Raw genomic sequence first — 25,496 nt, 5'->3', positions numbered from 1 at the left:
CGGTGCTCAAGCGCACACCCCGAGAATCAAACCAACACCGCTTGATCTTGAAGCTTCTTCGTTCCCGAAGTCACGCGCTAACCAACTGAGCTATCGGGGCGGATTTTTATAGATTACTATCGTTTGAGTGTTGAGAACTTTGTGTTAATTGTAAACGGATCCAACTTTCCAAGCATATTGCTCCAATGCAGTGAACAAACTTTTAACAAAAAGAAAGCACGCCACTCACGTTCAAACGCTTCCTGAGCATTTCAAAGGCATGACGCCCATCTTTCAGGTGCTCTTCAGGAATGCCAAGGTTTTGTAGGACATCCAAAGCCGTGCGAAGCTTGTCCAGAGTTGGGTGTCCAGCTTTAAGGTTTTTCGATTCGTGAATGACAGCTTTCAAGTCATCTTTGGCCTATTTTGAGACAACAATGAGTGACTCTATGACCACAGTTTCATGACTGTGTCATAAAATAATAAGAATAATAATGTATAGGCCTAAAAAAGTGCTGTATCGCAAATATGTGTTGCTCTGAGCGCTTTACAAAGCAGGCAGTGTCAATGTAGCCGTTTAACCACTTCCCATCGGCATTCGCGCTCCGTGATCGTGACGCGGTAAACGGCATTTTTTTCTCGCGTTTCTGCATTTTGACTGTCTTGTACAAAAAGTAGTGTCTTGATAAAAGCAAACCTTTTCAGTGATTGACATTTAATTTTGCATTAAAATTAAAAAATAAAACTTTGTAAAATGAATGCAGCAGTGGTGTCTTGTATTAAAGCAAACATTTTCAGTGATTGACATTTGATTTTACATCGAAATAAACGAACACTTTCAAAAATGAAAACAGCAGTGTTGTCTTGTAAAAAGGCGAACATTGTCAGTGATTGACATTTGATTTTACATCGAAATAAACGAACACTTGGAAAAATGAAATCCAAAAATGTCCATCTTCAGTTCTGAGACGGTCAGGGGTGGGAAAATATTTTTTTCGGCCAGGGTTTAGGTACTCTGGAATTTCTGTTGATTCCAACATCTCAAGGGCTAGCATGACTTTGAAGTTTGGCAAAGTCAATCGTCCGTGCTCTTGATGGAGCATTTTGAATAGTAGAAATGAATTCACCAATGTTATGTCCACTATATAAAAAAACAACTTTTTGTACCATCTTGTGTGCTTTCCTACAGAGCGGCAGGTTGCTGAAAGCTGATCTGAACGATCAACTCCCCCATCCCTTGATTGTACGAAATCACACAAGTAGGTTTTATGATGGGATTTCCATTGAGGTTGGTTTTACCTGTTGGACATAGTTCTGATGAATGCAATGTAGAACATCTTTACGTCCTTCCACACTCAGGGCTGGATTTAGCTGATGGGGAGCCCGGGGCACTTTTAGATCGGAGGGCCCCGTACAAATTTTTTTTTTGCACCAACGGCGCGAAAAACCACCTCTACCGCTGCAGTAGCATTAATCTAACACTGCACAGCATTTTGCAGAAACTTCAAAGCCTGAAAGGAAAACAAAAATAACACAAAATGACATTTTTTCCACGTCGAAGGGCCCTTCAAAAGGGGGGCCGGGGGACCTGCACCCTCTGCCCCCCCTAAATCCGCACCTGTCCACACCATTGCCATCACACCATTTGCTGTCTTGAACACGTGCTCTCCTCTTTTTAATTTTTTTCCCGAAAGATTGCTTGGCATGTGCTTCCGGTTCAGCCTAACTGTACCAACTGTGTGGATTTTGTTTTGCAGCAATGTGCAAAATAACTGTGGACTGCTGTACCAGTTAGCCTATCGATAAAAAGATAATAACCTTTTCCAAGTAAATCATGGCATAATTTATGACCACGTTTGTACTTGCTGGTACAGCACTGTCTCGATCCTTCTCGATCCTATGTTTGAAATTCCAGGTGTATCCACACATACTCCCACATGATTCATAGAGTCGTAACAGCTTTAGTCCAAACCGTGCCCTCTTGGAAAGATTGTATTGCTTGAACTTTAGCCTGCCGTGAAATTTCAGCATAGATTCATCCACAGAAATGTGCTTCTGTGGACAATAGACTTCCTGAACATTGTGGAGAAATTCATCAAGCAGAGGTCTTATCTTGAACGAACGATCGGTTACACCATCCAGGTGCAAGTACCCCGGGCTCCCGTTTTGAAAGGCCCCCAGACGTGAAAAAAATGATTTTGTGGTATATTTTTTTCTTTCAGCCTTTGAAGTTTCTGCAAAATGCTGTGTAGTGCAGTGCAGTGCTGGATTAATGCTACTGTAGACGTAGAGATAGTTTTTAATATTTTTTGCAAGGGGGCCCCCGATCTAAAAGTGCCCCGGGCCCTCCATCAGACTAAACCCGCCCCTGTGGAAAAATACTTCGGTTTACAACAAAAGATTCGCCTTGCCACCTCTACAGCTAAGCAAGCCACTGGAATACCTTCAAGTCGCTCATGCGAACAGCAAATCTGCTGAAACAGTAGGCTACAGTTGCTCAGAAAGCTTACGTCACAGGCAAATTTCTCACAAACAAAATTCCGCTATAACACTGATTTATTACAGCTGAATCATTGCCTCAAGATAACAGAACCATTAGGTGATTCCCCTCTCAACTGCTAGCAAAGGACGGCAAAAACCGACTACCGCAGTCAAACCAAGAAAAATCTGTCGGGAGTAGCCGACGTCCGACGAATTGGCAAGGAAAAAAATGTCGGCTATAGCCGACCGCCGAGCGGAAGTGGTTAAAGGTGGGACTGAGTACATTATTACCCCGAATATATTCCTTTGTTGATTGTCAAGCAAGAATAAGATTCAATTTCATCATGAAAAGGATTTGTTATGACCCGACAGGGCGTTGAACCCATTCCTACCGTCAGAGTCTGACACACTGACCACTAAGCAGATGTGATGCAAGATGGCATCAGTTCGTTTGCCAAGGACATCTCAGACAGCATCAGGCGTTTTTCAAATTGACTGTAAACGTTGAATCAATGTATAAAAAACGACTGATTTGGTTTCTGGGAAGATATACGCCATTAAGGTGTAACTAAACCACGTGTCAAGCCGGCCTCCTCCCCGGCGTTGTGTAGATGCTCTCAACACTGGATTTTTACTGATCCAACGCAATAGACGTGTGCAGACAATCCACGAATAACAATAACAGCAATAGTGTAGTTTGGTTTATTTCGTTGTACAATGTAGCCTATCAGATGATGTCAATTAAAGTAGGCTATAGTTATTGTTTTACGACAATGCTGATAACCTCAGTTCAGTTTCTCACCTTGAGTCGTTTCTTTAACAGATCGGCAGCTGCTTCCGCTTTTTTGACCTTATCTTTACCAATACCCATGTTCTTAGCAACATCTACCTCCTTCTCAAGATTGAGGAGGCAATATGGGGTCGCAGTGGGCCCTAACGCAATTTCAGTAAGATCGTGCAGATGTTTCATCGCCTGGGAGAAAGGACAAGAGTCTGAAAGCGCCGCGCGCGAATCTTGTAGCAGGCAGATTGGGTTCTAATGTTGCAATTTCTTGAGTTGAGCAGTGAGAGTGAAATCTTATAATGTGGTCAAGTTTGCTACATTTGCAGTTGCTCAGAAACGAAAGCACTACTAAAGCCATCAATTCTACTTTATAACGTCCAGTTACTTTGCAAAGTCTGTGTCCATTAGAGGCAGAATACCTACTAAGACATTCAACGTACATACCCACATCTCTCAAGTTGGTCTTTATTCAAATAGAAATCATTTTAACTTGAAAAGGCCTTTTTTATTTTAGCTGGAAGCAAGTACCAGTACACTAAATAGTAAAATGTAATGCTTCCACATGATGACTGAATGAAGACTTTAATTATCTACAGGATTGTGAGATAACAAACTTTAATTTTGATGCTTGGTTGACCAGGCGTGGAAAAAATGCGGCGCATCAGTTGCAGCATTTCACTTTAATTGGTTGGTTTTGAATCTTTATCTTCGGACTGACAAAGCCTTGACACGTTATTCCTGCAGTTTCGCATATTTACAGAGGCTGTGAACCACTGACGCAGGGCCATATACCGAGATTGACAGAGTGAAGTTTCCGATTGTTGCTGAAGGGTTATTTCAAGGGAAGTATTCCACCCACTAGGTGTTGCTGAATGGAGAGAAGTCCTGAAATACATTGCTCATGCGCACACCTACCCCGAGAGCCGAACTAGCGCTGATTGGTAGCAACTTAGCTTGTAGGCTATGCGCCAGAAGGACATTTCAAACTACTGTATTCCTTTGAGTTGACGATTGTACATCAGCCACGCCCAGTTTCACAATGAATGCTTTCTTACGTTGAGGCGCAGCTTCAGTTCTTCAAGAACCTCATAAGGAACTTTCAAATGCTTCTCCGAAATGAGCATCCCTTCAGCGAGATCCAGCTGCTTCTGCAGGTTGAGAACACATGTCAGATCTGCACTTGGAGTCTTCGCTTCAAACGTGAACTCGTTCAAGTCGTCCACAACCTGTGACGATGAGAAGAGTTAAAAAAATATTAAAGCGAAGTTGGTGATTCGTGTATTTCTAATGTGATTGCAGCGGTTGTCAAAACGCATATTGGTTACAACTGGGAGATGTCGCATCCTCCCAACAAGGTTGCAGGCAGTGAGTCTGTTACTCTATTTTTTTCTCATTTTTTAGAAACAGCAAGCAACTTGTTGGTTATTTGAATTTAAACTGTTCATGGACTGCACTACCCAGTGGTTACAATATTTTACAGTGCACCAATGCGGAAGTGCTTTTAAAAACTGGCTTCAAAAATCAGGAAATAATCGGATGGAGCTGTCATAAGAACCTACTTCTAGCGCTATCTCCTTCCTTCTAACGCTCAACCCCACGCAATCACTCACTTCATACAATCGGTGCTTGAGGTTGTCCAGCGCTTCATATGATGCTACAAGTCGTGTTGGGTCGACATAGACATACTCAGCAGCTTCTAACTTCTTTTGAAGGTGGTGCAGGCTTTCGGTTGTGGCATGCTCGTCCTTTGCCTCCTGTGTGGCTGCCCTCAACTCTCTCATCAGTTTTTCATGGTCGGGCGGCATACGGTTCTAAATAATATTATGTTGGCGGTGATTGTGAATGATTTTCAAAATAAATTTTGTTTCTATATCATATACAGCGTCGAGGTGCTGTGTAAATTATATTACTAATAACAAAGCTGGCATCCACGTATTGTTGCCGCTAAATGTTAAATCGTTAATTACACCATGGCTGCCAAATCTCCAGGTGGCCATGCTTACACTAGTATGTAACTCAATTTTTGTTTGGCTACATTTTTAATGCCGCCTCATGTATTTTTGGGTGCTGAGTTCAAAAAGCATCATAATGTCTTCAACAGAAGCATCACAATGGTCTTCAACTGATGCATCACAATGGTCTTCAACTGATGCATCACAATGGTCTTCAACTGATGCATCACAATGGTCTTTAACTGATGCATTACAATGGTCTTCAACTGATGCATCACAATGGTCTTCAACTGATGTATCACAATGGTCTTCAACTGATGTATCACAATGGTCTTCAACTGAAACATCACAATGGTCTTCAACTGATGCATCACAATGGTCTTCAACTGATGCATCACAATGGTCTTCAACAGAAGCATCACAATGGTCTTCAACTGATGCATCACAATGGTCTTTAACTGATGCATTACAATGGTCTTCAACTGATGCATCACAATGGTCTTCAACTGATGCATCACAATGGTCTTCAACTGATGCATCACAATGGTCTTCAACTGATGCATCACAATGGTCTTCAACTGATGCATCACAATGGTCGTCAACTGATGTATCACAATGGTCTTCAACTGAAACATCACAATGGTCTTCAACTGATGCATCACAATGGTCTTCAACTGATGCATCACAATGGTCTTCAACTGATGCATCACAATGGTCTTCAACTGATGCATCACAATGGTCTTCAACTGATGCATCACAATGGTCTTCAACTGAAACATCACAATGGTCTTCAACTGATGCATCACGATGGTCTTCAACTGATGCATCACAATGGTCTTCAACTGATGCATCACAATGGTCTTCAACTGATGCATCACAATGGTCTTCAACTGATGCATCACAATGGTCTTCAACTGAAACATCACGATGGTCTTCAACTGATGTATCACAATGGTCTTCAACTGAAACATCACAATGGTCTTCAACTGATGCATCACAATGGTCTTCAACTGATGCATCACAATGGTCTTCAACTGATGCATCACAATGGTCTTCAACTGATGCATCACAATGGCCTTCAACTGAAACATCACAATGGTCTTCAACTGATGCATCACAATGGTCTTCACCTGATGCATCACAATGGTCTTCAACTGATGCATCACAATGGTCTTCAACTGATGCATCACAATGGTCTTCAACTAAAACATCACAATGGTCTTCAACTGATGCATCACAATGGTCTTCAACTGATGCATCACAATGGTCTTCAACTGATGCATCACAATGGTTTTCAACTGATGCATCACAATGGTCTTCAACTGAAACATCACAATGGTCTTCAACAGAAGCATCACAATGGTCTTCAACTGAAACATCACAATGGTCTTCAACTGATGCATCACAATGGTCTTCAACTGATGCATCACAATGGTCTTCAACTGATGCATCACAATGGTCTTCAACTGATGCATCACAATGGTCTTCAACTGATGCATCACAATGGTCTTCAACTGAAACATCACAATGGTCTTCAACTGATGCATCACAATGGTCTTCAACTGAAGCATCACAATGGTCCTCGGTTGCGTCAGGTGTGAACTTATGTTCTTCTGGGCTAATGTTTAAGTTTGCGTTATATAAAGACCGACACGTTGTTGCCATAATTTTCAAGTTCCCTGGGAACAATTTGCCAGTGACAGGTCAATATGGAGAAGAAAAAATTAAGGTGGAAGAATCACAGACTGGGTCTCCATAGCCACATCCGACATCACCATCTAAAGCCAAATTCGACTTGAAGACAAATACAATGCTCGGACACGAGCTGGAGCTGACGACGACGATGAATCTTAGATCGGGTTTATTGTCCTTCAGGTATGAGAAGATACGTATATCTAGCTTTTGGTCATTTTAAGTCAACAGTTGGTTTTGTAACAACTCAAAAACTTAATTGATATTTTACATTGGAACATGCTCGTGGCTACGTTAAAGTTCTTACGATTTTCAAGTGATTGTACAAGTCCTCGAGCGTCACGTACGCTGTGGTCAACTTCCGTTGGTCCGTCAAAACCCTTTCAGCCATGTAGAGGTGATTCTGCAGGCGATGTAGAAGTCCTTTTTCAGGTGGTTTGTTCTTCGATTCCTCCACAATCAGTGCAATTTCTTTCGTGATCTGTGAAGATGTGATACTGAATAATGTCATGAGCCGTCTAGGGGAGTAGTTTCAGATCCCCGTCTAGGAAAATTTTAAAAACCCACATTCTTCTTATAAGTCGAGAATTTGAAAAACACTATACATACTTTGCATTTCTTTTATTTTTAGAAGTGTTCTCTTGGAAGTCAGGGTCTCATCAGTAGCTACATGGTCCAACTTACTTTCTCAACGGCCACGCTGTTCATTAATTTTATACTTTCGTATCTATGTTGCTTCATTTATCCTTACGCTGTTGCGACCATACTAAGTTATTTCCACTCAGCGACGTAGAAAAGATAATTATCTCATTTTAATCTCAAGAACATCTAAACAACGTTCACTTTTTGTGGCTTCTCTCCTGCTTTATAGCAAGTATTGTTTTTTTGGTAGGCAAAACAAAATGATGACGTAGTTTTCCTGTCTCGGTAACGATAACATCAGATGGTTTTGAAGCTGTGCTCGTACTTTACCAACCGACAGGTCAGGAGTAACAGCTTGGAAGCAACGAACGAATGGTTTACTCAGATGATGAACAACTTCGGCAGGCTATTAGGTTGATCCTACTGGTAAGTTGGTTAGCTCAGTAGAAGAAGAAAGTTAGTTAATAGTTAGCCTAGGGAACATGTCGATAAACATTTCTATCATTAACTTTTTCAGAGTTCTATTTGATTAATTCTTAACAGCAAAGCAGTGATCTAGTCAGTTACAGATATGCATTGTGTCGGCTGTCGGCTGCGTAGCCGAGTGGTGAGAACGTCTGCGCTACGTTCGAAAGAACGTGGGTTTGACACCGCTCCAGAGCACGCGGCTGTGTCTCGGCAAAGACACTTAATGGCAAGCCAAAATAAGGTGAGCAGCAGACTCGAAGACTATATGTCACTTCGCTGCTTCCTGTCGTATGTTGTATCGCAGTGTACTGCATGTTATCGCAATGGGCGCAAAAAAAACAATTATTATTATTATTATTCAGCTAGCAAATTTCAAAAATTAATTCTCTGCCTCTGCATGATAAAGTAAAAAACGCAAAATTTTTATTTGAACTTTTCAACGTAATTTAAATCAGAAAATACGCTCAGAATGCATCAAGTTAAATGCAATTTTTCAGATTTTTCTGGGGGAGCCCCTAGATCTCTCGCTATTTTACTCGCCTTCAGTGAAGACGTGGCAAGGCTGCGCCCCACTTTCACAATTCACCAGCCGACACTGTTACCAACCACTGCTACAAGCGAAGTAGAACTATATGGTGCTATCAAAGATTAACGTAGGTTTTAAATACACAAGTTTAACATAACCGCAGACAGCGCACACCGTTTCGGCCTTCCGGCCTCCACAGTGCAGTAGGTACACTGGGTCTGGCCATGGTGATATACAGTATACCTCAATGTGACGTTTTCCCATTTGTGGAACCTAAGCTCCAAAAATGGTACCGCCAACCTTGCCAAAGTGCTCAAACTGCAAGCAGTGAGCTTTGCGCAATGCACCTTGCAATGCACAGCAAGGTGCCTCCGTAAAGTGCTAATCGGCATAAGCCAAGAGCGTCCATAACTGGCCAGATCACTATTTGAAGTGTCAACAACGTGAAAACCAATGCTTGAAAGATCACCATAGCCTACACTACATTCATTACTTACATGATTATGATGATTTTTTAAGTCAAAAAGAGCGTTATAGGGGTCTTTTAGGGTTTCCTCTGGAAGACCACGACGATCAGCAACTGAAAGTTTTTTGAACAACTTGTTGAAGCAAGTGGTGGAGGCCCCAGGTTCCCGCGCTCGTTCGGTCAACATTCGCAACTCCCTCAAGAGTTTATCTGTGGACATCTGAAAAGCAACTGATGCGTTGGCTGTTATAATATTATATAACTACTGCATTAGATAATACAACCACTGCCCCGCCACGACCTGGGTGAACACTGAACAGGTTGTCGTCGAGTGGAGGCTTGCGAGCACTGAGGAATCTATCTGGCAAACAAGGTGATCGAACTCCCATACTTGGTTTAACAACTGATGAGCTGCCAGACTAATATTGACCCAACCCCGGCATCTTGCCAAAGCTTGTCAACACAGTTTACCAATGCGGAAACATATTTAAAAACTGGCTAAAAGACAACGAGCCTCAAGAGTGAAAATGCCAAACGAAACTACTACCATTAGATAACGCAAAGAACGAAATTCCACCTGACCATCAGTACTAGGCTAAGTTTCATTCTTCATTGCGTCCGGCTTATACCTGGGGATTGAAGATTAACATTAAGTGGAGAGGAAGACAAGGGAGCCATCAAACATGCCGCTGTGTCTTTGTAAAGACACAGCTGCGTGTTTTTGCGCGGTGTCGAACCAGTGTCCTTACGAGCGCTGTACCAGAGCACTCAGTTACGCAGCACTATAAGCTGGTTAGTGGTTATACTGCCGCAGAGAGTATCAGACGATTTGCTATCTCCACATGGGTGTAACCCCCCACGCTCTACCTTAACTTCCAACAAAATAATGGATATTCGTCACAACCTAACACCGACACACATTGCGTTAAATAAAGTTACCGAAAAAAAAATAGAGTAATTCTCAATACAGGTTGTCGCATGTACAAGAGAAAAACATTTAAAATTTGATATTTGACACCTATCGCATGAAGTTTATGTCATCAAACATGGCAATTTTCAGCAATCGTAATAAAAACTTGATTAGGAAACCTTACAAAACAAATTAGGATAAAAACATAATCAAATTTATTGCAAGCCAATAAGTTAAGGAACGCATACATCCACATTGGCTTCTTCGTCGGTTATTTTCAGTGATCTCTTCTTCACGACAATGAAAGCGGTCGCAACTGCGATTGCTAAAAGAAACAGCAGCGACACTAATATTCCTGCTTGGTAAGACGTGTCGCCTCCTGATTGGAAATCTCTGTCCCCTGGAACGCCTTCGTTCTGGACAAAGAAAAAGAGATGCACGAGAAACGTAAATTTACTAATTTCAGATCGCTCAGTTGAGCAACGCAGTTGTAACAATAGATTGTAGCGATACTAGCTACTGAAAAAGTTAGTCTAACTTAACGTGTTGTAATGAACGAAATTTTCTCATCTAAACAATTGTTTCTACACGTTTACACCTTTCAAGGTTTTATCACAATTTTCTCATTCGTTTATGTGCAAATAATCGCTCATTGTGATGCCTCCGTTCCCGTGTCAGACAGAAGCACCAATGAGATTAAAATTATCATTGAAATTCACTCTCAGCCTGAAAACGTCAAACATTGAACAAGCCACACACGACCTTGACAGTACTTACCGGATCCATTGCAATGCGAGACTGGATCACAGAACCCATCGACGAGAACGGTGCTGGCTGTAAGAAACGAGTTAGTTGTTAATGACGTCATTTACAGGTTGAACCTTTATAGGAATGGCCCGTTTCGGTGAGTCCGATTCGGTGAGTCCGATCCCTTAACGGGGGATTTTTTCAATTTTTTTTTTTAATTATTGGGTACCGTAGCCTAATTATCATTGTCGTTTTAGGGTTAGAGATTTGGGGTTAGGGGTTAGAGGTTAAGAACTCATTGAATCGGACTCATCGAATCGGACTCACCGAATAGTAGCAGACCCAACCTTTATAGGGGTAAAATAGGAAAGAAGTGAATAGAAGAGAATAGAAAAAAGTAGGAAAGAAGAGAATGAGATAATTATAAAAGAAAACCATAATAATATAAAAACAAAAACAAATTCATACACATTAAGTTTTTCCGTTCGCTTGATAAGTTTCAGTTTTACTTCCAATCAAAAGGTTTTATTTTTGTCTAAAGTTTCATAGACAGCCTAAAGGACGCAGAACTTTGTTCCACTTTCGCAGAGTGACGGCGACTTTGATCAGATGCGTGGACGTCGTTACAATAACATCTGGACTGGAAGCCAAACGCTACGACTCATCTTGCACGACAAACATAATTGCACAATGCCATTTTTAAGCCAAGTTTTCGAAATTTGAGCGTTTTTTAATGAGTTTGGCAGGCCACTTCGAATTTGGTATTTTGATATATTTTGGCGCTTTTCAATTTTTTTTTCAGCATTGAAATAGTTTAAAAAATCTGTTTTATCAATGCGCAGAAGCCTATTTACAAAACATCAGTTTTGAAAAGAAAACTTTTCCTGAATCTTGACGATTCTTTTCATAATATTGCATTTTGGGCTGATATTGTCAACAGCGTGATTACAATCGAAGCCTAAGGTGTTACGACCGTGCAACACCTTAATATGATAGTGTATTAAAAAAACGTCAAGTTTCTAAAATTTGGCGTTGAAACCGCCAATATGGCAACCCTGTCTGCGGTGCGAAATGAGGCCTAACGTTTGGCTTCAAGTCCACAGGCTATTACAGCCACGTCCACGCCAGATGCTATCACCTGCTGTTTCTGCGGGTTGTAGGTTATCGATACAATTTAGAAGATTCGATAAAAGAAGTTGCATTACTGCGACAAAAGTTATGAAAAATGGTTCAAAATTACCAGATCCTGAGGTGAAAATATAATTATTCAATAATCACAAAAAATATAATTTTTCTTATTGTACTTTTTATAATTTAACAGGGAGCAACAAAAAGCATAGAAATTACTGGCAACTGTTAAAAAACACAAATTTTTTCACAATACCGAAAACGCGACAGGTTTTGTACTGGTCTCCAAGGGGAGGTTCACAACAACTCCTGAAGTTGGAGCTGGATTGGTTGATGGGGGTGGAAGTGTGGCTCTTGTGGAAGTGGCGGTGGGAGTCTGTGCGGTGGTGGTTGAAGATGTGGTGATGGTATTGGAAGATGTAGAAGACGAAGTTGCTGGTTGAGATGCAAGTCTGACTGTGGAAGTTGTTGCTGTCGACGTTGCTGTTGTTGTTGTCGTCGAAGTTGCTGTTGTTGAGGTAGTAGTTGTTGATTCAACGAAGAACTTAAATGAAAAAATATTTCAAGAATGTTATAAAACGTGGATTTATAGAAAACCATGAGGTTAGGGTTGCCACAAGTTTAACATTGAAACCGTATGAAGTTTCTAAGGTAGTCGCACAATGAAGTTGTAGGTCTACTGAGATTATTGTTGTAACTAAATCAAAAAGAAACTTTGCATGGGTCATTCCATAAAACGACACACTTTGAAGTCCTGCTTCCTGCAACGTACTTTTAAAATTGAATGTCATCTCACTCTGTTACACAAAATAGCTTAAAAACAGGGACTGTGAGAGTTTGGTACAACAGAAAAACGAGGCGAAGCGTTTGAAGAAAAACGCGGGAGAGTAAACGTTAACTTATAGAGTTTTCATAACCCATCACTTTGAAGTAATGGCATTCCGTTTTTATTTTGGTCAGTTTATTCAGCTCTGCTGTGCCGCGAGACGATACTAGGTGTACACGGGATAACTATCCAGACAGTGGCGTATTTAGAAATTTTGTTAGGGGGAGGCCAAGACATTGTATCAGTCAGCCTGGTAGCGGTTGAATCGGCGGCTGGTGGCCAATGGGGGTCTGGGGGTAGTACACATGGGGTAGTCAACGGTAGTAGGTTACACAGAAAGCTCAAAGTTGATGAAAATGGCAGTTAATTGGTTCAAATTTTTTTTACTTGGGTTAAAATTATACTTGTTTGACCCTTTAAATAGGGGTGGGTTATATCAAAATGTCATATGATGCGTCACAACGGGGGGAGGTGGTTAGCTGAAACCGTCAGATAAGGGGAGAGGGGGATCCAAAATCAAGAGCCAATCCGCAGAAGTAAGTTACTGTTCCGATCAATGAACCAACGAAAGATATCGAACACTTCAGAACACAAACAATAAGTTAGTCATTCCGACCTCTAATACCTTTTGAACATTCTCGGCGATTCGCAATGACAATTTACAGTTTAATGCGATGGCTGCGCTTGGCAAATATATCAATGACTGCATCATACTCGAGTACAATATCCTTGTTTAAATACATCTGAGCTAGACCATCCAAACGTGGCTCGGTCATGGTCTTGGTCGTGCGGTAATAATTTGTCAGGTACCGGTACTTTAGTGAACTGAAACATCGCTCATTGGAGGCAGTTGTAACTGGAAGCGTAGCAAAGATTCGAAGTAATTTATGGATAATTAAATCAGATAAGTGCCGAGTTGTTCAGCCGCTTGACACGCATCCACAAGAGTCGCAGGTCGTTTATCCACAGAAACTGCAAGCCAATTCGCTCTCCATCTTCGCAATTCAATAGTAGCTGCAAAGCAATTGCTTAGTTCAACATCCAGCATTTCTTGGTAGAAGTCGAAAATCTCGTCGATTGTGCAGCCCTCATCTTCATGAATCAATGAAGGCAGAAATGTGCTGACTTTAAAAGCTAGCGAGCAGTGCTCATTGAATCTCTCGTGAATTTGTGCCAAGCAATTGTCAAGAAAAGGAGGAAAAACTGTTGACAAATTACATTGCAAAAAGTAGGCTATACCCCCGCCCCCGCGCTAGGATGAATCATCCAAGCAATTATTGCGCTACAACTTTTTTTTTTTTGCAAAATTTGTATTTTATTTTTTTACCTGATCATTAGGGGGAGGCCATCGCCCTTTATCCTCCCCCTTAAATACGCTACTGTATCCAGACATATCACTTCGTCATTTATAGTTTGTCGGTTGGATGCCTGATTTATTTTCATGAGTTAGCACGAATTGTCGCACAAAAGTTTTGTACAGACGCTACTGTTTAAACACTAAATATTATTAATACAACAAAAGTGCCCAGTGCTAAGCAAAAAAGCCAAGCAGCGTGCTTGGCATTGAGCACTTTTTGTAGTAGGCTATTAATAGTATTCATTGCTTAATCTTGCTCCAGCACTGAGTTAGTTGCGCAATCCGGCCCTTCGTCAAAAGCTTCTACAAGTATGCGAAACTACCAGGAATAACTTATCAAGGCTTTGTCAGTCCGAGGATAAAGGTTCAAAAACCAACCAAACCACTCTTTTTTGATACTGCGATCCAGTTATTATGGATCTAGAAAAGATTAACTACGGCTATTCTTTGAAAAATATTGCTATTCCAAGTAAAGATCGGTACTTGAAGATGATGTTAGGGAAAATAGAAATATTATTTGATATCTTTTTTCAGATATTACCGATTTATTGCTTTTGCATATTTTCAGGACCTTTTGATGATCCCTCTCTTAGGGTGAAACAAGCTGTGGAGGTTTAGAAAGTAATAACTATATTTGACGCTACTGTTTATATTTTTTAAACTAAAATGAGACCAGTTGCTTTTAGTTCGTTTCTCAAGCAGCAGATCCCAAAAGTTGTTTGATCTTGTTGATGGGCTCAAACAGTCGGGCGCTGTTCACTTAGCTTCGGGTCAGACGTTTTCTACACCAACAAGGAATAATGTGATCTGGCCCAAAATCTATTTACGCTCAATGCTGAAATTTCAAAGCAAGATATGCTCTTCTCTGTTGGGAATATCTTCTTTAAGAAATGCCAGAACTCAAAGATTAAAATTCAATAGCTTAGTTTTAAGAATATCAGCAAGTTCCGAAAGTAGTTATTGAAATTTTGGTGGTTAAACCGAGCACTTGCATAGTTTATACTAAATGTCGTCACAAATATTGTGTCTATGGAATTCTGTGCAAATATTCACTTCTGGTCTGACATAAACTAGGTCAAGATTAATAAGAGGTTCGGTACCACTAAAGATCAAAGAAATGGAACACTTGGACTAAATATAGATTATATAGGCCGTGGATGCTTGGTTCGGGCCAACTGAAGAAAGAAGAAAACTCAAAGTGCTAATGAAGCTCATGATGCAAAAAGCATCTTCATCTGTTGATAAATCTGTCTGCAATGTCTTTCATTATTAAGGCTAAGCATTGCTAAGGAAAGTGACAGGCACTTACTCTGTTCATCCGATAAAATAACAATGTGATCATGACAGGTTCCAATTCGTCGAAGCTCTTTAGATGAAACGCGAACTTGTTGGCCGGTTTTGAAGCGATTGCGTTGATTTTTCGTTTGTTCACTTCTCTCCCGATCCCAATGGCAAACACCACAATCCCTTCGTCATGGATCTGTCGCGACACACAAATTCCACTCAGACAAACCCGGCATTCCATCAAATTTTTCATTTCAACAAAGGAAGTTTTTCGTGTCACAAATTTTGCCAGCGATAAAAGCCCTAGGTGACCGCGTTATTCCAATGCCCGAAGGACATCAGGTGTTTGTCTTTTACAAAACTTGATGCTTTTAAGACGAGCTGCCGGGATGTTAAAATAAGTCGTCTGCGAAATTTTAAGGTTCCTTTCATCGGAACCTGAGGAATCGTTCCAACAGAGGCGCAGTTAGAACTTTCTCGAAAAAAAAACTCACTAGATCGCTCACTGTAGTGACGTCATCTGTCGCGCCTCCAGCGGTTACCATGACAATAACGCGGTGCATATCGCCACCTGGCGGTCGCGCACCACGGCGGACGTTGAAGCCATCGTCACGGATTTGTCTCAAGGCCGTTCCTGTGACCTTGGTAACTGTGCATTTGTAATAAATATTCGTGAAACAGAGAAATTGGAAAAAAAGGGACAAGTTAATGTGCAAGGTTTTAACTTTGTATCAATTCATCAGCGCTGTTTGGAATACGGATTTTGTGAACATCAAATTATGAGAAATGTTAAATCGCTGACTGATAACAATTTAAAACCAAAAATATACGAAACTAAAGTGCAATAGACGCTGATTGATCATCGCCATTGTGTGTCCGAAATATTTCAATTTTCTTCTCTTACAAATAGTCAAAAAAAGAAAATTGAAATATTTTGGTAACACGATAAGGCAATACTCTACACAAAGATCATTAATAGAAGGAAAGATAAACGGTAAAAGAAACAAAGGCAGACCAAGAATGATTTAGACAACAAACATCACTAAATGAACAAAATTAAGTTATGAAAGTGCAGTACGAACAGCTCATAACCGAGAATAATGGCGCATTGTATCCAACCCTCGATAGGAGGAAGCTCAATTGGTTAGCGCGTCACTTCTGGAACGAAGAAACTTCAAGATCAATAGCGGCGCTGGTTCGACTCTCGGGATGTGCGCTTGAGCAACGCACGTTAAGGACTGCTCTCCATTCAGCGGCATCTAATGGATGGAATAATTCCCCGGCAACAAGACTTCAACAATCGGAAACTTTACTCTGTCAATCTCGGTGACCGGCCTGCGTCAGTGATTCAAAGCCTCTACAAGTATGCAAAACTGCCAGGATTAAGCTCTGCAAGCTTTCCCAGTCCGAGGATAAAGATTCAATCAATCAATCAACATAATGATGATGATGATCGTGATTATGCCTGAGTACATGCTACCTTCCTGCCTTTCAGTAGACAGAATAGCTGACTGAATAGCTGCAGAATCGTTAGCTTCATCGAAACCAACAATGATATTGTTTCCTTCGTCGAACACAGAGAAACCCATCTTAACTTGAGGGGAGGTTTTAAAATCTTCAGCCAAGCCGGCCGAAAAGTTTAAAATCGACAAAAAATTTTCATCGGATACATTCCTTGACCCGTCTAGTGAAAACCACAGCTTCATTGTCCACTTTGCTGCAAGGAAATAATAGTACTCGTGAAGTTTATCATTTCAGAAGTTAATTTTGAAAGATATCAACACATAATAATTAGAAAAGATAAATGGAATCTGTGCCTAAGTATTTATGTCTGCTGCATGAAAGACTTCCACCCATGTTTCCCCCTGAACAATTACACAGTGTACCGCACAGTGTCAGATAAAAAATTCATAAACTGTTATCTCCCACGTTCAATTGCAAAGCTTTTTTTTGTCGTATCTAGGCTTACGACCGATCGTTGGAGTTTCTGAGTGGACGGGAAGGCAAGGAAGCCAATCTTCGTGTCCACTTTCAGGCATGCCGTTAAGTGTATTGCCAAATACACAGTTGCATACTCTTGAGCGGTGTCGAACCGGCGCCCTTTCGAATGCCGTACCAGGGTTCTCACCACTCGGATATGCATTCAAGGATAAAAAGTGATGAAAATCTGCGTCTCTTCTAACAAACGAAGAAATTGTGGCTTGATACTGATTTTATTGTACACTACAAACAGATATCTCTGCTCTGTCGTTTCACTGCGTAATAAAAGTAAAGAATAAGAGCTGGTCAATTTGTTTGGTCTATGTTTGCTTTGATGGACGGAAATAAAAAACACGACTATAATGAACGCTGCAGTGAACTTGAAATACTCACATTTCTCCAACCTCAGCACATTAGTCATGTAAGATGATACATTATATCTAAGAGTGTCGCCGATGAAAATTTGCAACATTTGCGCAAACAACTCTTCTCCTCTTCCAGCGTCTTCCTCCTGTTGAACCAATACCTCTGGATCTTCTTCATCTTTCAGCGCTGCGCTGCGACGAGAAAGAATTTTTGAAAAACTAGCGAGATTACAAGAATGGAATCGGTAACAATTTGCTTCTTTCCAAACGCTAAAAACGGTTTCAAGATTATTAGTGAAGCCAGCATAGTAAACCATAAACAGACATAACTAAGCAACAACACTACATTTAACATTATAAAAAAAAAATTGTTTCCTTCGTCGAACACAGAGAAACCCAGCATAGTAAGCCTGCAAAGCATTGAAGATACAATCGGACCATTCAACTTAAACACAAACGATCGATGAAAAAACAAAGGTCATCGCTAAATTTCAAAGATATAACGTAGATACAACGGTCATTTTGTTTTATTGTTTATCGTCACAAATTACAAAAACTTGTAGGATTGAGTCGCGTTAAATAAATAACCACATACTCTATTTCTCCCTCGGTGCAGTTCATTTCGGGCAACTTGAATTTACTGACTACCTCCTTCTCCAGCTCTTCCGACTCCGGGTATGAAGGAGGATCGAACCCCCGAGCCAAGAATCTCTGACGAACACGATCCCGCTTGACAAGACGGCAAACTACGCCGAAAGTGACATCCTGCAAGGAACATTGTTGGGTTTACTGCATTTAATTTTCAGGGTTGCCAAGCACTCAACAGTTAACAAGGAAGTGAAAGTTAGCAAGTTTCGGTAGATCTTGGTTCGACTCCAGATTGGGTAACATCAAAAATGTTATCCATAGCGGTTTCTTTTACGTAAAGTTGTAAAAACTAATCTGGGAAGCAATCAGGGGCGGGTTCAGAAGCCTTAGGAGGGGGGCGATTTCAACAATGACATAATGATGTGTAGGTTTAAAATTAATTAGACCACAAAAATGCATCATGAATAAAGTTACTTTCTGTGTTTTAAGGGGACGATCGCCCCATCCGTCCCCCCCCTGGCAAAGATACAAACCAACAAACCTCAGCATTCGCAGCGGTTAGAAATAAATCAAACCATCAAATATCTTTTTAGCCTTTCAAAAAGTGAAACGCCTCACAATTCCACTCACAGCCAATGTTTGTTGGTTGGCTAGCTGACTTGCGCTACCGGCAATTATCATGTCACGCATCATCCGCTGGAAAGAGCTATTACGTAGATTAAGGTAGCTTGGTGATGGTAAGGTGTGGTTGCTGTCGATCTCAGGCAACATCTGGTTGTCAGTAGGTTCTTCGTCACCTATTGTGACGGCATAAACGTCTAAGCCAGCATCGTATGCCTGAGAAGCATTGAAAAGATATTGGTTAACGCTGCAGCTACCAAGTGCGGCTTCTGGTGAGACTGGCAAGATTGCAGTAGTCTTAGGCAATTTTACAAGTACTTGACTGCCGGTAGGCGATTATGTTACTGAGAAAATAAAAAAATTACTATTGTTTTGTGTTGATCAAAATGTGTTTTTTACCATGCTCAAAGTTTTTTCTCGGCATAATTTCTCAACTTGCGTTCTTAATGCGATAAAGGACATGTACACTGTACAGTACATAAGATACAATCGCTTTCAGACGAGATTGATCCTGATTCGGACAATAGTGATGTTGAACGTGGCAAGAAGTGTTGGTGTTAAAAAAAATGCAATCTTTAATCTTCGTCTTTGTAGTGAAGTAAATTTAAGTTAGGCTAGTAGGCTATAGTTTAAATTTAATTAACATGATCTCATGCAATTCCACCTCTCCCCATGAGAATTTTGTGCATGCACCACTGTAATGACTCGATAAAACCTTCAGATCTAAAAAGACACTCATATTCAAAACATAAAGAATTAAAACTAAAGTCAAACGAATTTTTTGAAAGGAAACGAATTAAAAGCGGCGCAAAAACATACTATACACTCTCTTCTAAATATGAAATCTTTACTTGTTTCCTATGAAGCAGGCCTAAATATTACAAAAACTTGAAATTGAGTACATCAAACACCGTTAGTGAAATGGCGATTAAACAGTTAAACACTGCTTGTGAATTTACTAATTTCATACTTGTGAAACAAATATTAGACAGTTTGTTATTGTAAGTTTTTTTTTTTTAAATGTATGACAGGTAGCCTACGCCAAATGACGATAAGATCTCTGCCTGTACGCGGCATTAACAAGTTCTGGTAGCACTCGCTTAAATGCTTTGAACCACTGACGCAGAACCGGTCACAGAAGATTGACAGCTTAAAGTTTTCGCATAGGGCCTATTGCAGCGTTGTTGTCTGTGAATTATTTCATTCATTATGTGCCGATGAATGGAGAGCTGTCCTTGAATTGAACTCCCCATTCAATAGCGCGCACAGAAAGTAGCCTAGCACCAGCATTAGTTGATGTCAGATTTTTCCGTTCACAAAGTTAGGCACTTATCCAACGTCTGCGCAATCAAAGCGCAACTCTTGCAGATTCTTGTCACATTTTGAGCGTCAGAGACAATAAAATATGAATGCATATCGAAAATTGAAAATATTCTAACATTCTGTAACGGCGTCGACAAACTGTCGGAGCTCCTTCCCCCACACACGAAGACCAGAGCTTGGCTGACATTGCTGGGCTGGATTCGGTCGGCGGAGTTAAAACCTTCATTGAGTGTGTTTTGTAGAGCATAGCCAACATTTCTTGAAGTATTTACTAAAAAAACAAAGAAATTGTTTCATTGAATGCAAGAGTTTGTATGGCTACAGAAATTTAAATCACTGATTTAACAATACAATAAATAAAACAGTTTTTAAAATATTCTGCGTAAGATACATTTGTAATCTAGTTTCAAAAAATTGATTAAAAAACTTAAACTTAACAACAAAGTGTCAATGCATTGTTGGCCACAACGGTGAACACTGGACCTGACCATAAAATCGACAAGAATGAAAGTAAAGCATGAGCAGTGAGTGAAAGAAGTGTGGAATTCGAAAATTGGAAATTAAAATTTTTTCCCTGTCGCTTCTATAGTCAGATTCTAGTATTTAGCGGCCAAATATTGGTCGGAGACGATTCATGACTTTGAAACTATTATTTAATTTCTTCAGTGAAATTTTAAGTAAGTGACATAGACAAAGCTATTTTAAAAATACGAATTCATATTATAACAATAAAATTGAATGCAGGTACATGCCCGTGCAAAGATTAGGTATTGGTGGTTGGGAAAAGCAACGAAGTCACTCTTATTGCCGTTTTTAAGCATGACAATAAGTATTTTGCCAAAGATACTTGGAATTCAACTGACGCCTTTATTGGCATCAGTACATAACACATAACACGTATCATAACGCGTAGGCTACTGAGTTTTCTGAAAATTTTTAATACCAGAAGAATAACAGCAGTAAACCTATCGACGAGATATGAGAAGAATCGCATTTAATTGGATGGACTTACCGGCTTACCTTGAGGCTGGGTGGCCGATGACACCTTTGCTTGAAACGAAGATAGTGATGAGCTGCCAGTCAAGTGGCTGTACACATCATGGTGCTGAGAACATACTGAAAATCCGACTTGAGCGCTCGGACAGGAAGTGGTTAGGTCTTGAGCAAAGGTTGATGTGAAATTTAAGGACTTTTGAAAACCATCCTCGTCCACCTTTACTGATCCATCCATCATGCACCAGACGTCAAGTGAAAGATCGTTCTTCACACCTGCAAGCGATACAGGGTAACATTGTGGACTGATATAATGCACAATAAGAAAACATCGCTTAGTGGCTGAGTAGGATCTGCGTGGCCTGATGACTAGAATTTAAGCGTGTGCTACGCAGACAACTGAAGTAGTTTGAAAGAGTTTCTTTATCTGTCTTGAATTGTTGCTTAAATTGTTATCAAAGTTAATACAAATTGTAGGCTTTTGATCAAAAGAATAATGACCAAGCAATAAGCTAAACCAGGGTGGTCCAAGACTGCAAACATGAAGGGCCACATTAGGGTCTGAGAAAAAGTTCACGGGCCGCATAGTGAAAAATGATAACGCGTTGCTGAAAGTAGAAACGTTGTTAAATAAAAACTTAACTAGGTTGCGATTTTGAACTTTTTTTCTACAGATTTCGATCTGTTTTAGCTATATTCTTACTGTTCGCAGGCTATGAACATTAACAAATCTTGTCGCTGACAAAATACAGTTGCAATGAAAGGACTGAGTTTGCTGTTCTGATCGACCTAATGTTTTGCTGCACGCCTAACTCACTTTTTAATCTCTGCTTGCGACTCAAAAAGTGATTTTCAGCTAGTAAAAAAGATACGATACATAACACGTCAACAAATTAGCAAACCAAAACAATTTATTGTTTTTTGCTTTTGCATAATTATAGTGTCGATCTCTGGTTTAAATTCAGTGGTCGACAGACGTAAGCAGGCATCCAGGGTTTCATCAGCCATTCTGTCCCGTGTGTCGCTTTTTAATCGCTTCATAACGGAGAAAGTGCTAGCAAGAAAGCAAAGTATCAATGCACGTTTGTGTCGTCACAAACCAACATTGTTCCCTCATAGTTACCTATTGACCCGATTATGCGCGACTTATTTAGGGTTGTGGCGAATGTAATGTATTTATTAAACGTAGGTGTATTTTTAAACCTTGGATTTAGCACTGTTAATTCGGCATACACAAAGTGTTCGCGGGCCGCATGCGGCCCGCGTGCCAGAGTTTGGACCACCCTGAGCTAAGCAATCATCCAGAGTGGTTCAGCGGATATTTTTGCTCTCATAGTCTAAAACACACTTACCATAGTTATCTTCCGACTCAAACACTTTGTTTGTAAACATCGATTGATTTCCCCCTGTGTGGTACCACGTTGACCACCATTCTGCTTGTTCCGTCACCGTTATGGGGCTGTTCCGGCCGGTTGTCACTTGTGCATAAATTCGGGCTGCAAGCGACGAGCGCACCGGATCACTGGAAGCAAGATGTGAAATGTTTACGCTGTTTGAACTTGCAGCTTCCTTTACCAATTTAATGAAAAGCGCAAGTAGTTTCTGAAGTAAGTGCAACGTTGATCTGTACCATTGCAAAACGAGTTTTCAATCAGACGACTGACTTCAAACACAGACTGTCGCTTCCAAGACAGCAAGTGAACCGTTATTATATTGATTCAACGTCTGCAGACGTTGAATGTAAATTAATGTGAAAAATGGTTGATTCGCCGTCTGGATTACAATAGGCTGTTCAGAGGAACGCAGTAACTTGCATACTTTACTCAGATATCTGGTGTTACATTCTGATTGTTATCAGCGTTAAAAAGCTTCGAAAAGCGAATGCAAGCGACATAAATTCAGCCAGCTAACATGTTAGTTACAAACGTCAAACGTCGGTCTCATACTAATCGGTAGCATGCGATTGGATATGTGGCAAGACGCTTGGGCATGCCTGAACGTGGACACGAAAGTTTGCTTTCTTGCTTCCCGTCCACTTAATCTAAATCTTCGGGTGGCAGCTGACTTTGGTGACCTTTTGGTCTTTCGCTGCCATCCTTACTGTTAGAATTATTTTAGTTTATTGTATTGTGTTATTCGTCAGCAGAAAAAAAAAAAAAAACTGAACTGAACTTCATCTACGAGGTAAAAGCCTGGATAGTGTCCAAAGTATTTCGAAATACTGTACCAACCAAATAAAATAAACTTTTGTTTCAAAACAAAGTTGAATGCCGAGAAACATAACGCGCAATACCTGTTAGTTTTATTCTTATGCGGTACAAAACGCATGTTCTTGACACGCGAAACAGCTTGTTATCACCTGGGTATCAAAAATAGAGCCTATTTATAGAGTTATCATAATGCATTCTCGAAAAATACAGAAAATTTTGCAACGTTTTGTTCTGTGTATTTTGTTACGAGTGTCAACATTAATAATTATTTGGAGTTAAAACCTGTAATCATAATTGCAGAAAAGGCAACTTATTCCGAAACTTCTCTGGACTTCAGCCAACAACGAAGCAACATCAGGATTGGAAGAACTGGTCTCCAAGTACTCGTGAACAGCAAGTGAAATCTACAAAAAACTTCTTTCAAGGGGAGTCGAACCCAAGCCCCTGCTGTTGAAGTGGCAGTATGCTTTTAGACTTTTTTAGGCAGTGCTAACAAAGATATAACTGTCTTAACAGCAAGCATAGCCGTAGGAGATGGGAGTCAGGGGGCGGTCGCTCCCCCGCTAAAAAATCTTACCAATGTAAATCAATCTTACCATGATGTTTCGACATCTCACCAGTTTACAACCTTTACATGTTTGTTCGGAATGGCCCGTTTCGGTGAGTCCGATTTGGTGAGTCCGATCCCTATTCAATGATTTTTTTAATTTTTTTTTTTAATTATTGAGTACCGTAGCCTAATTATTATTGCCGTTTTAGGGTTAGGGATTAGAGGTTAGGGGTTAGAGGTTAGAAACTTACCGAATCGGACTCACCGAATAGTAGCAGACCCTATTTGTTATAATTTATGAGATACATTGATTCCGATAAACGCAAAATGTTTTATTATAGCTTTGGTAGAGAGATACTTTTTGAAAACCATAGACAGATAATCGATAACAGCTTTATAAGATTGAATTGCATAATTCAAACAATAATGCATAAAATAAAATAGCTACATAACTTCAAACGTTTTCGGCAAAACTTTATGCCCTCGTCAGTAAAATACCTTAATTCATCTAAACAAAAACAAATATTCGTCAGGAAAATGCCCTCGTCAGTAAAATACCTTAATTCATCTAAACAAAAACACAGTCTCCTACGGCTATGACAGCAAGTCAACGATTCATACACGTTTCAAACCTTACAAGATTTTACTAGTTTTCCTTATTGATTGTACGTGATAATGCATCGCTTAATACAGCTAGTATGGTGCAGTTGTACCCTAAGCAAGTAAATGGTAAATATTAAAAGGTAATGAAAACAAACAATTGAGCATAGACATGAATTAGGCTACCTGCCAAACACCGCCATCTGGATGCAGGTATGTCGTAGGATCCTCTTCCCCGAAGTCGGTCTCCACCAAGGCCAATCTTCTCATAAGGAGATAATCCTGGCTCACATTCAAATTCCTTTCGATGTTGTCAATCAAATCATCAATCTCTTGTGAAGAGCTAAAAATTTTATAAAAGTGTTTGTGGTAGCATTGGTGTGTTTCAAAATGGCCACTGAGTATTTCTGTTCAACTTACGTAGTTGACTCACCGCCTGCGTTTTTTCCTTATCTACTTAGTACTTCTGTTCATTTATTACGTGCAGGCATATTGGCATTGCCGTTGTCCTACTTGTTTGTCTTTTCTTTGATTAACATTCAATCAACTTATTCATTGTACTTTAAAAAGACATGGACGCAAAGGTTGGCTTCTGTACAAATTCTGCACAATTAACAATTTGTAACTTCTACAAGTGATACGATAGATAAACAATAAGTGTTATGCATGGCTATGTTTTATCAGGTGAGATGGAGGAAGATCCAAACATACCACATGAACGTGTGAAATAGGTGAGTCAAAAATGAATGATATAAAGTAGTGCTCGCTGCTCAGTGGAGAAAACGGGCTTGAACTGACATGACCGGTTCTGCGAGGAGTCTCTTACAAGTCAGCAGTTGAGAACTGAGCAAACGACAACTGAGCAAGTGACAACTGAGCTAGCAACATTTCAGCAAGTGGCGTAAGTTGGTAAACGATGAAATTGCAACTGAGCAAGCTATAACTTGGAATTTCACAAACCAGCAAAATGAATTTGACAAGCGATGACTTGGCAAGTTCGACGTGAGCACGTAAATCTCGTTTG

General features: G+C 40.3%; 1 protein-coding gene across 1 annotated transcript in view; it reads right to left on the bottom strand.

Annotated features, from left to right (window-relative positions):
* The window catches only part of LOC145769524 (uncharacterized), a 42,787-nt gene that overhangs the window by 14,348 nt on the left and 2,943 nt on the right, over nucleotides 1-25,496 (bottom strand). The window contains exons 2-21 of the mRNA XM_082581174.1: nucleotides 24,659-24,815; nucleotides 23,605-23,726; nucleotides 22,465-22,634; nucleotides 21,140-21,388; nucleotides 20,236-20,390; nucleotides 18,806-19,012; nucleotides 18,183-18,352; nucleotides 17,616-17,779; nucleotides 16,723-16,959; nucleotides 15,737-15,891; nucleotides 15,268-15,438; nucleotides 12,032-12,319; nucleotides 10,678-10,734; nucleotides 10,149-10,316; nucleotides 9,022-9,210; nucleotides 7,196-7,369; nucleotides 4,855-5,055; nucleotides 4,300-4,470; nucleotides 3,263-3,433; nucleotides 230-400 (exon numbers count right to left, since the gene is read on the bottom strand). Of these exons, the coding sequence (XP_082437300.1) occupies nucleotides 230-400; nucleotides 3,263-3,433; nucleotides 4,300-4,470; nucleotides 4,855-5,055; nucleotides 7,196-7,369; nucleotides 9,022-9,210; nucleotides 10,149-10,316; nucleotides 10,678-10,734; nucleotides 12,032-12,319; nucleotides 15,268-15,438; nucleotides 15,737-15,891; nucleotides 16,723-16,959; nucleotides 17,616-17,779; nucleotides 18,183-18,352; nucleotides 18,806-19,012; nucleotides 20,236-20,390; nucleotides 21,140-21,388; nucleotides 22,465-22,634; nucleotides 23,605-23,726; nucleotides 24,659-24,815 (3,547 nt within the window). The remainder of the gene's footprint in view (nucleotides 1-229; nucleotides 401-3,262; nucleotides 3,434-4,299; nucleotides 4,471-4,854; nucleotides 5,056-7,195; nucleotides 7,370-9,021; nucleotides 9,211-10,148; nucleotides 10,317-10,677; nucleotides 10,735-12,031; nucleotides 12,320-15,267; nucleotides 15,439-15,736; nucleotides 15,892-16,722; nucleotides 16,960-17,615; nucleotides 17,780-18,182; nucleotides 18,353-18,805; nucleotides 19,013-20,235; nucleotides 20,391-21,139; nucleotides 21,389-22,464; nucleotides 22,635-23,604; nucleotides 23,727-24,658; nucleotides 24,816-25,496) is intronic.

This window comes from Aplidium turbinatum, chromosome 4 (genome assembly GCF_918807975.1).
Source record: "Aplidium turbinatum chromosome 4, kaAplTurb1.1, whole genome shotgun sequence".
NCBI classification, from domain to species: domain Eukaryota; kingdom Metazoa; phylum Chordata; class Ascidiacea; order Aplousobranchia; family Polyclinidae; genus Aplidium; species Aplidium turbinatum.
The sequence above is the reverse complement of the archived record's forward strand: the minus strand, read 5'-3'. Positions and strand labels throughout refer to the sequence as shown.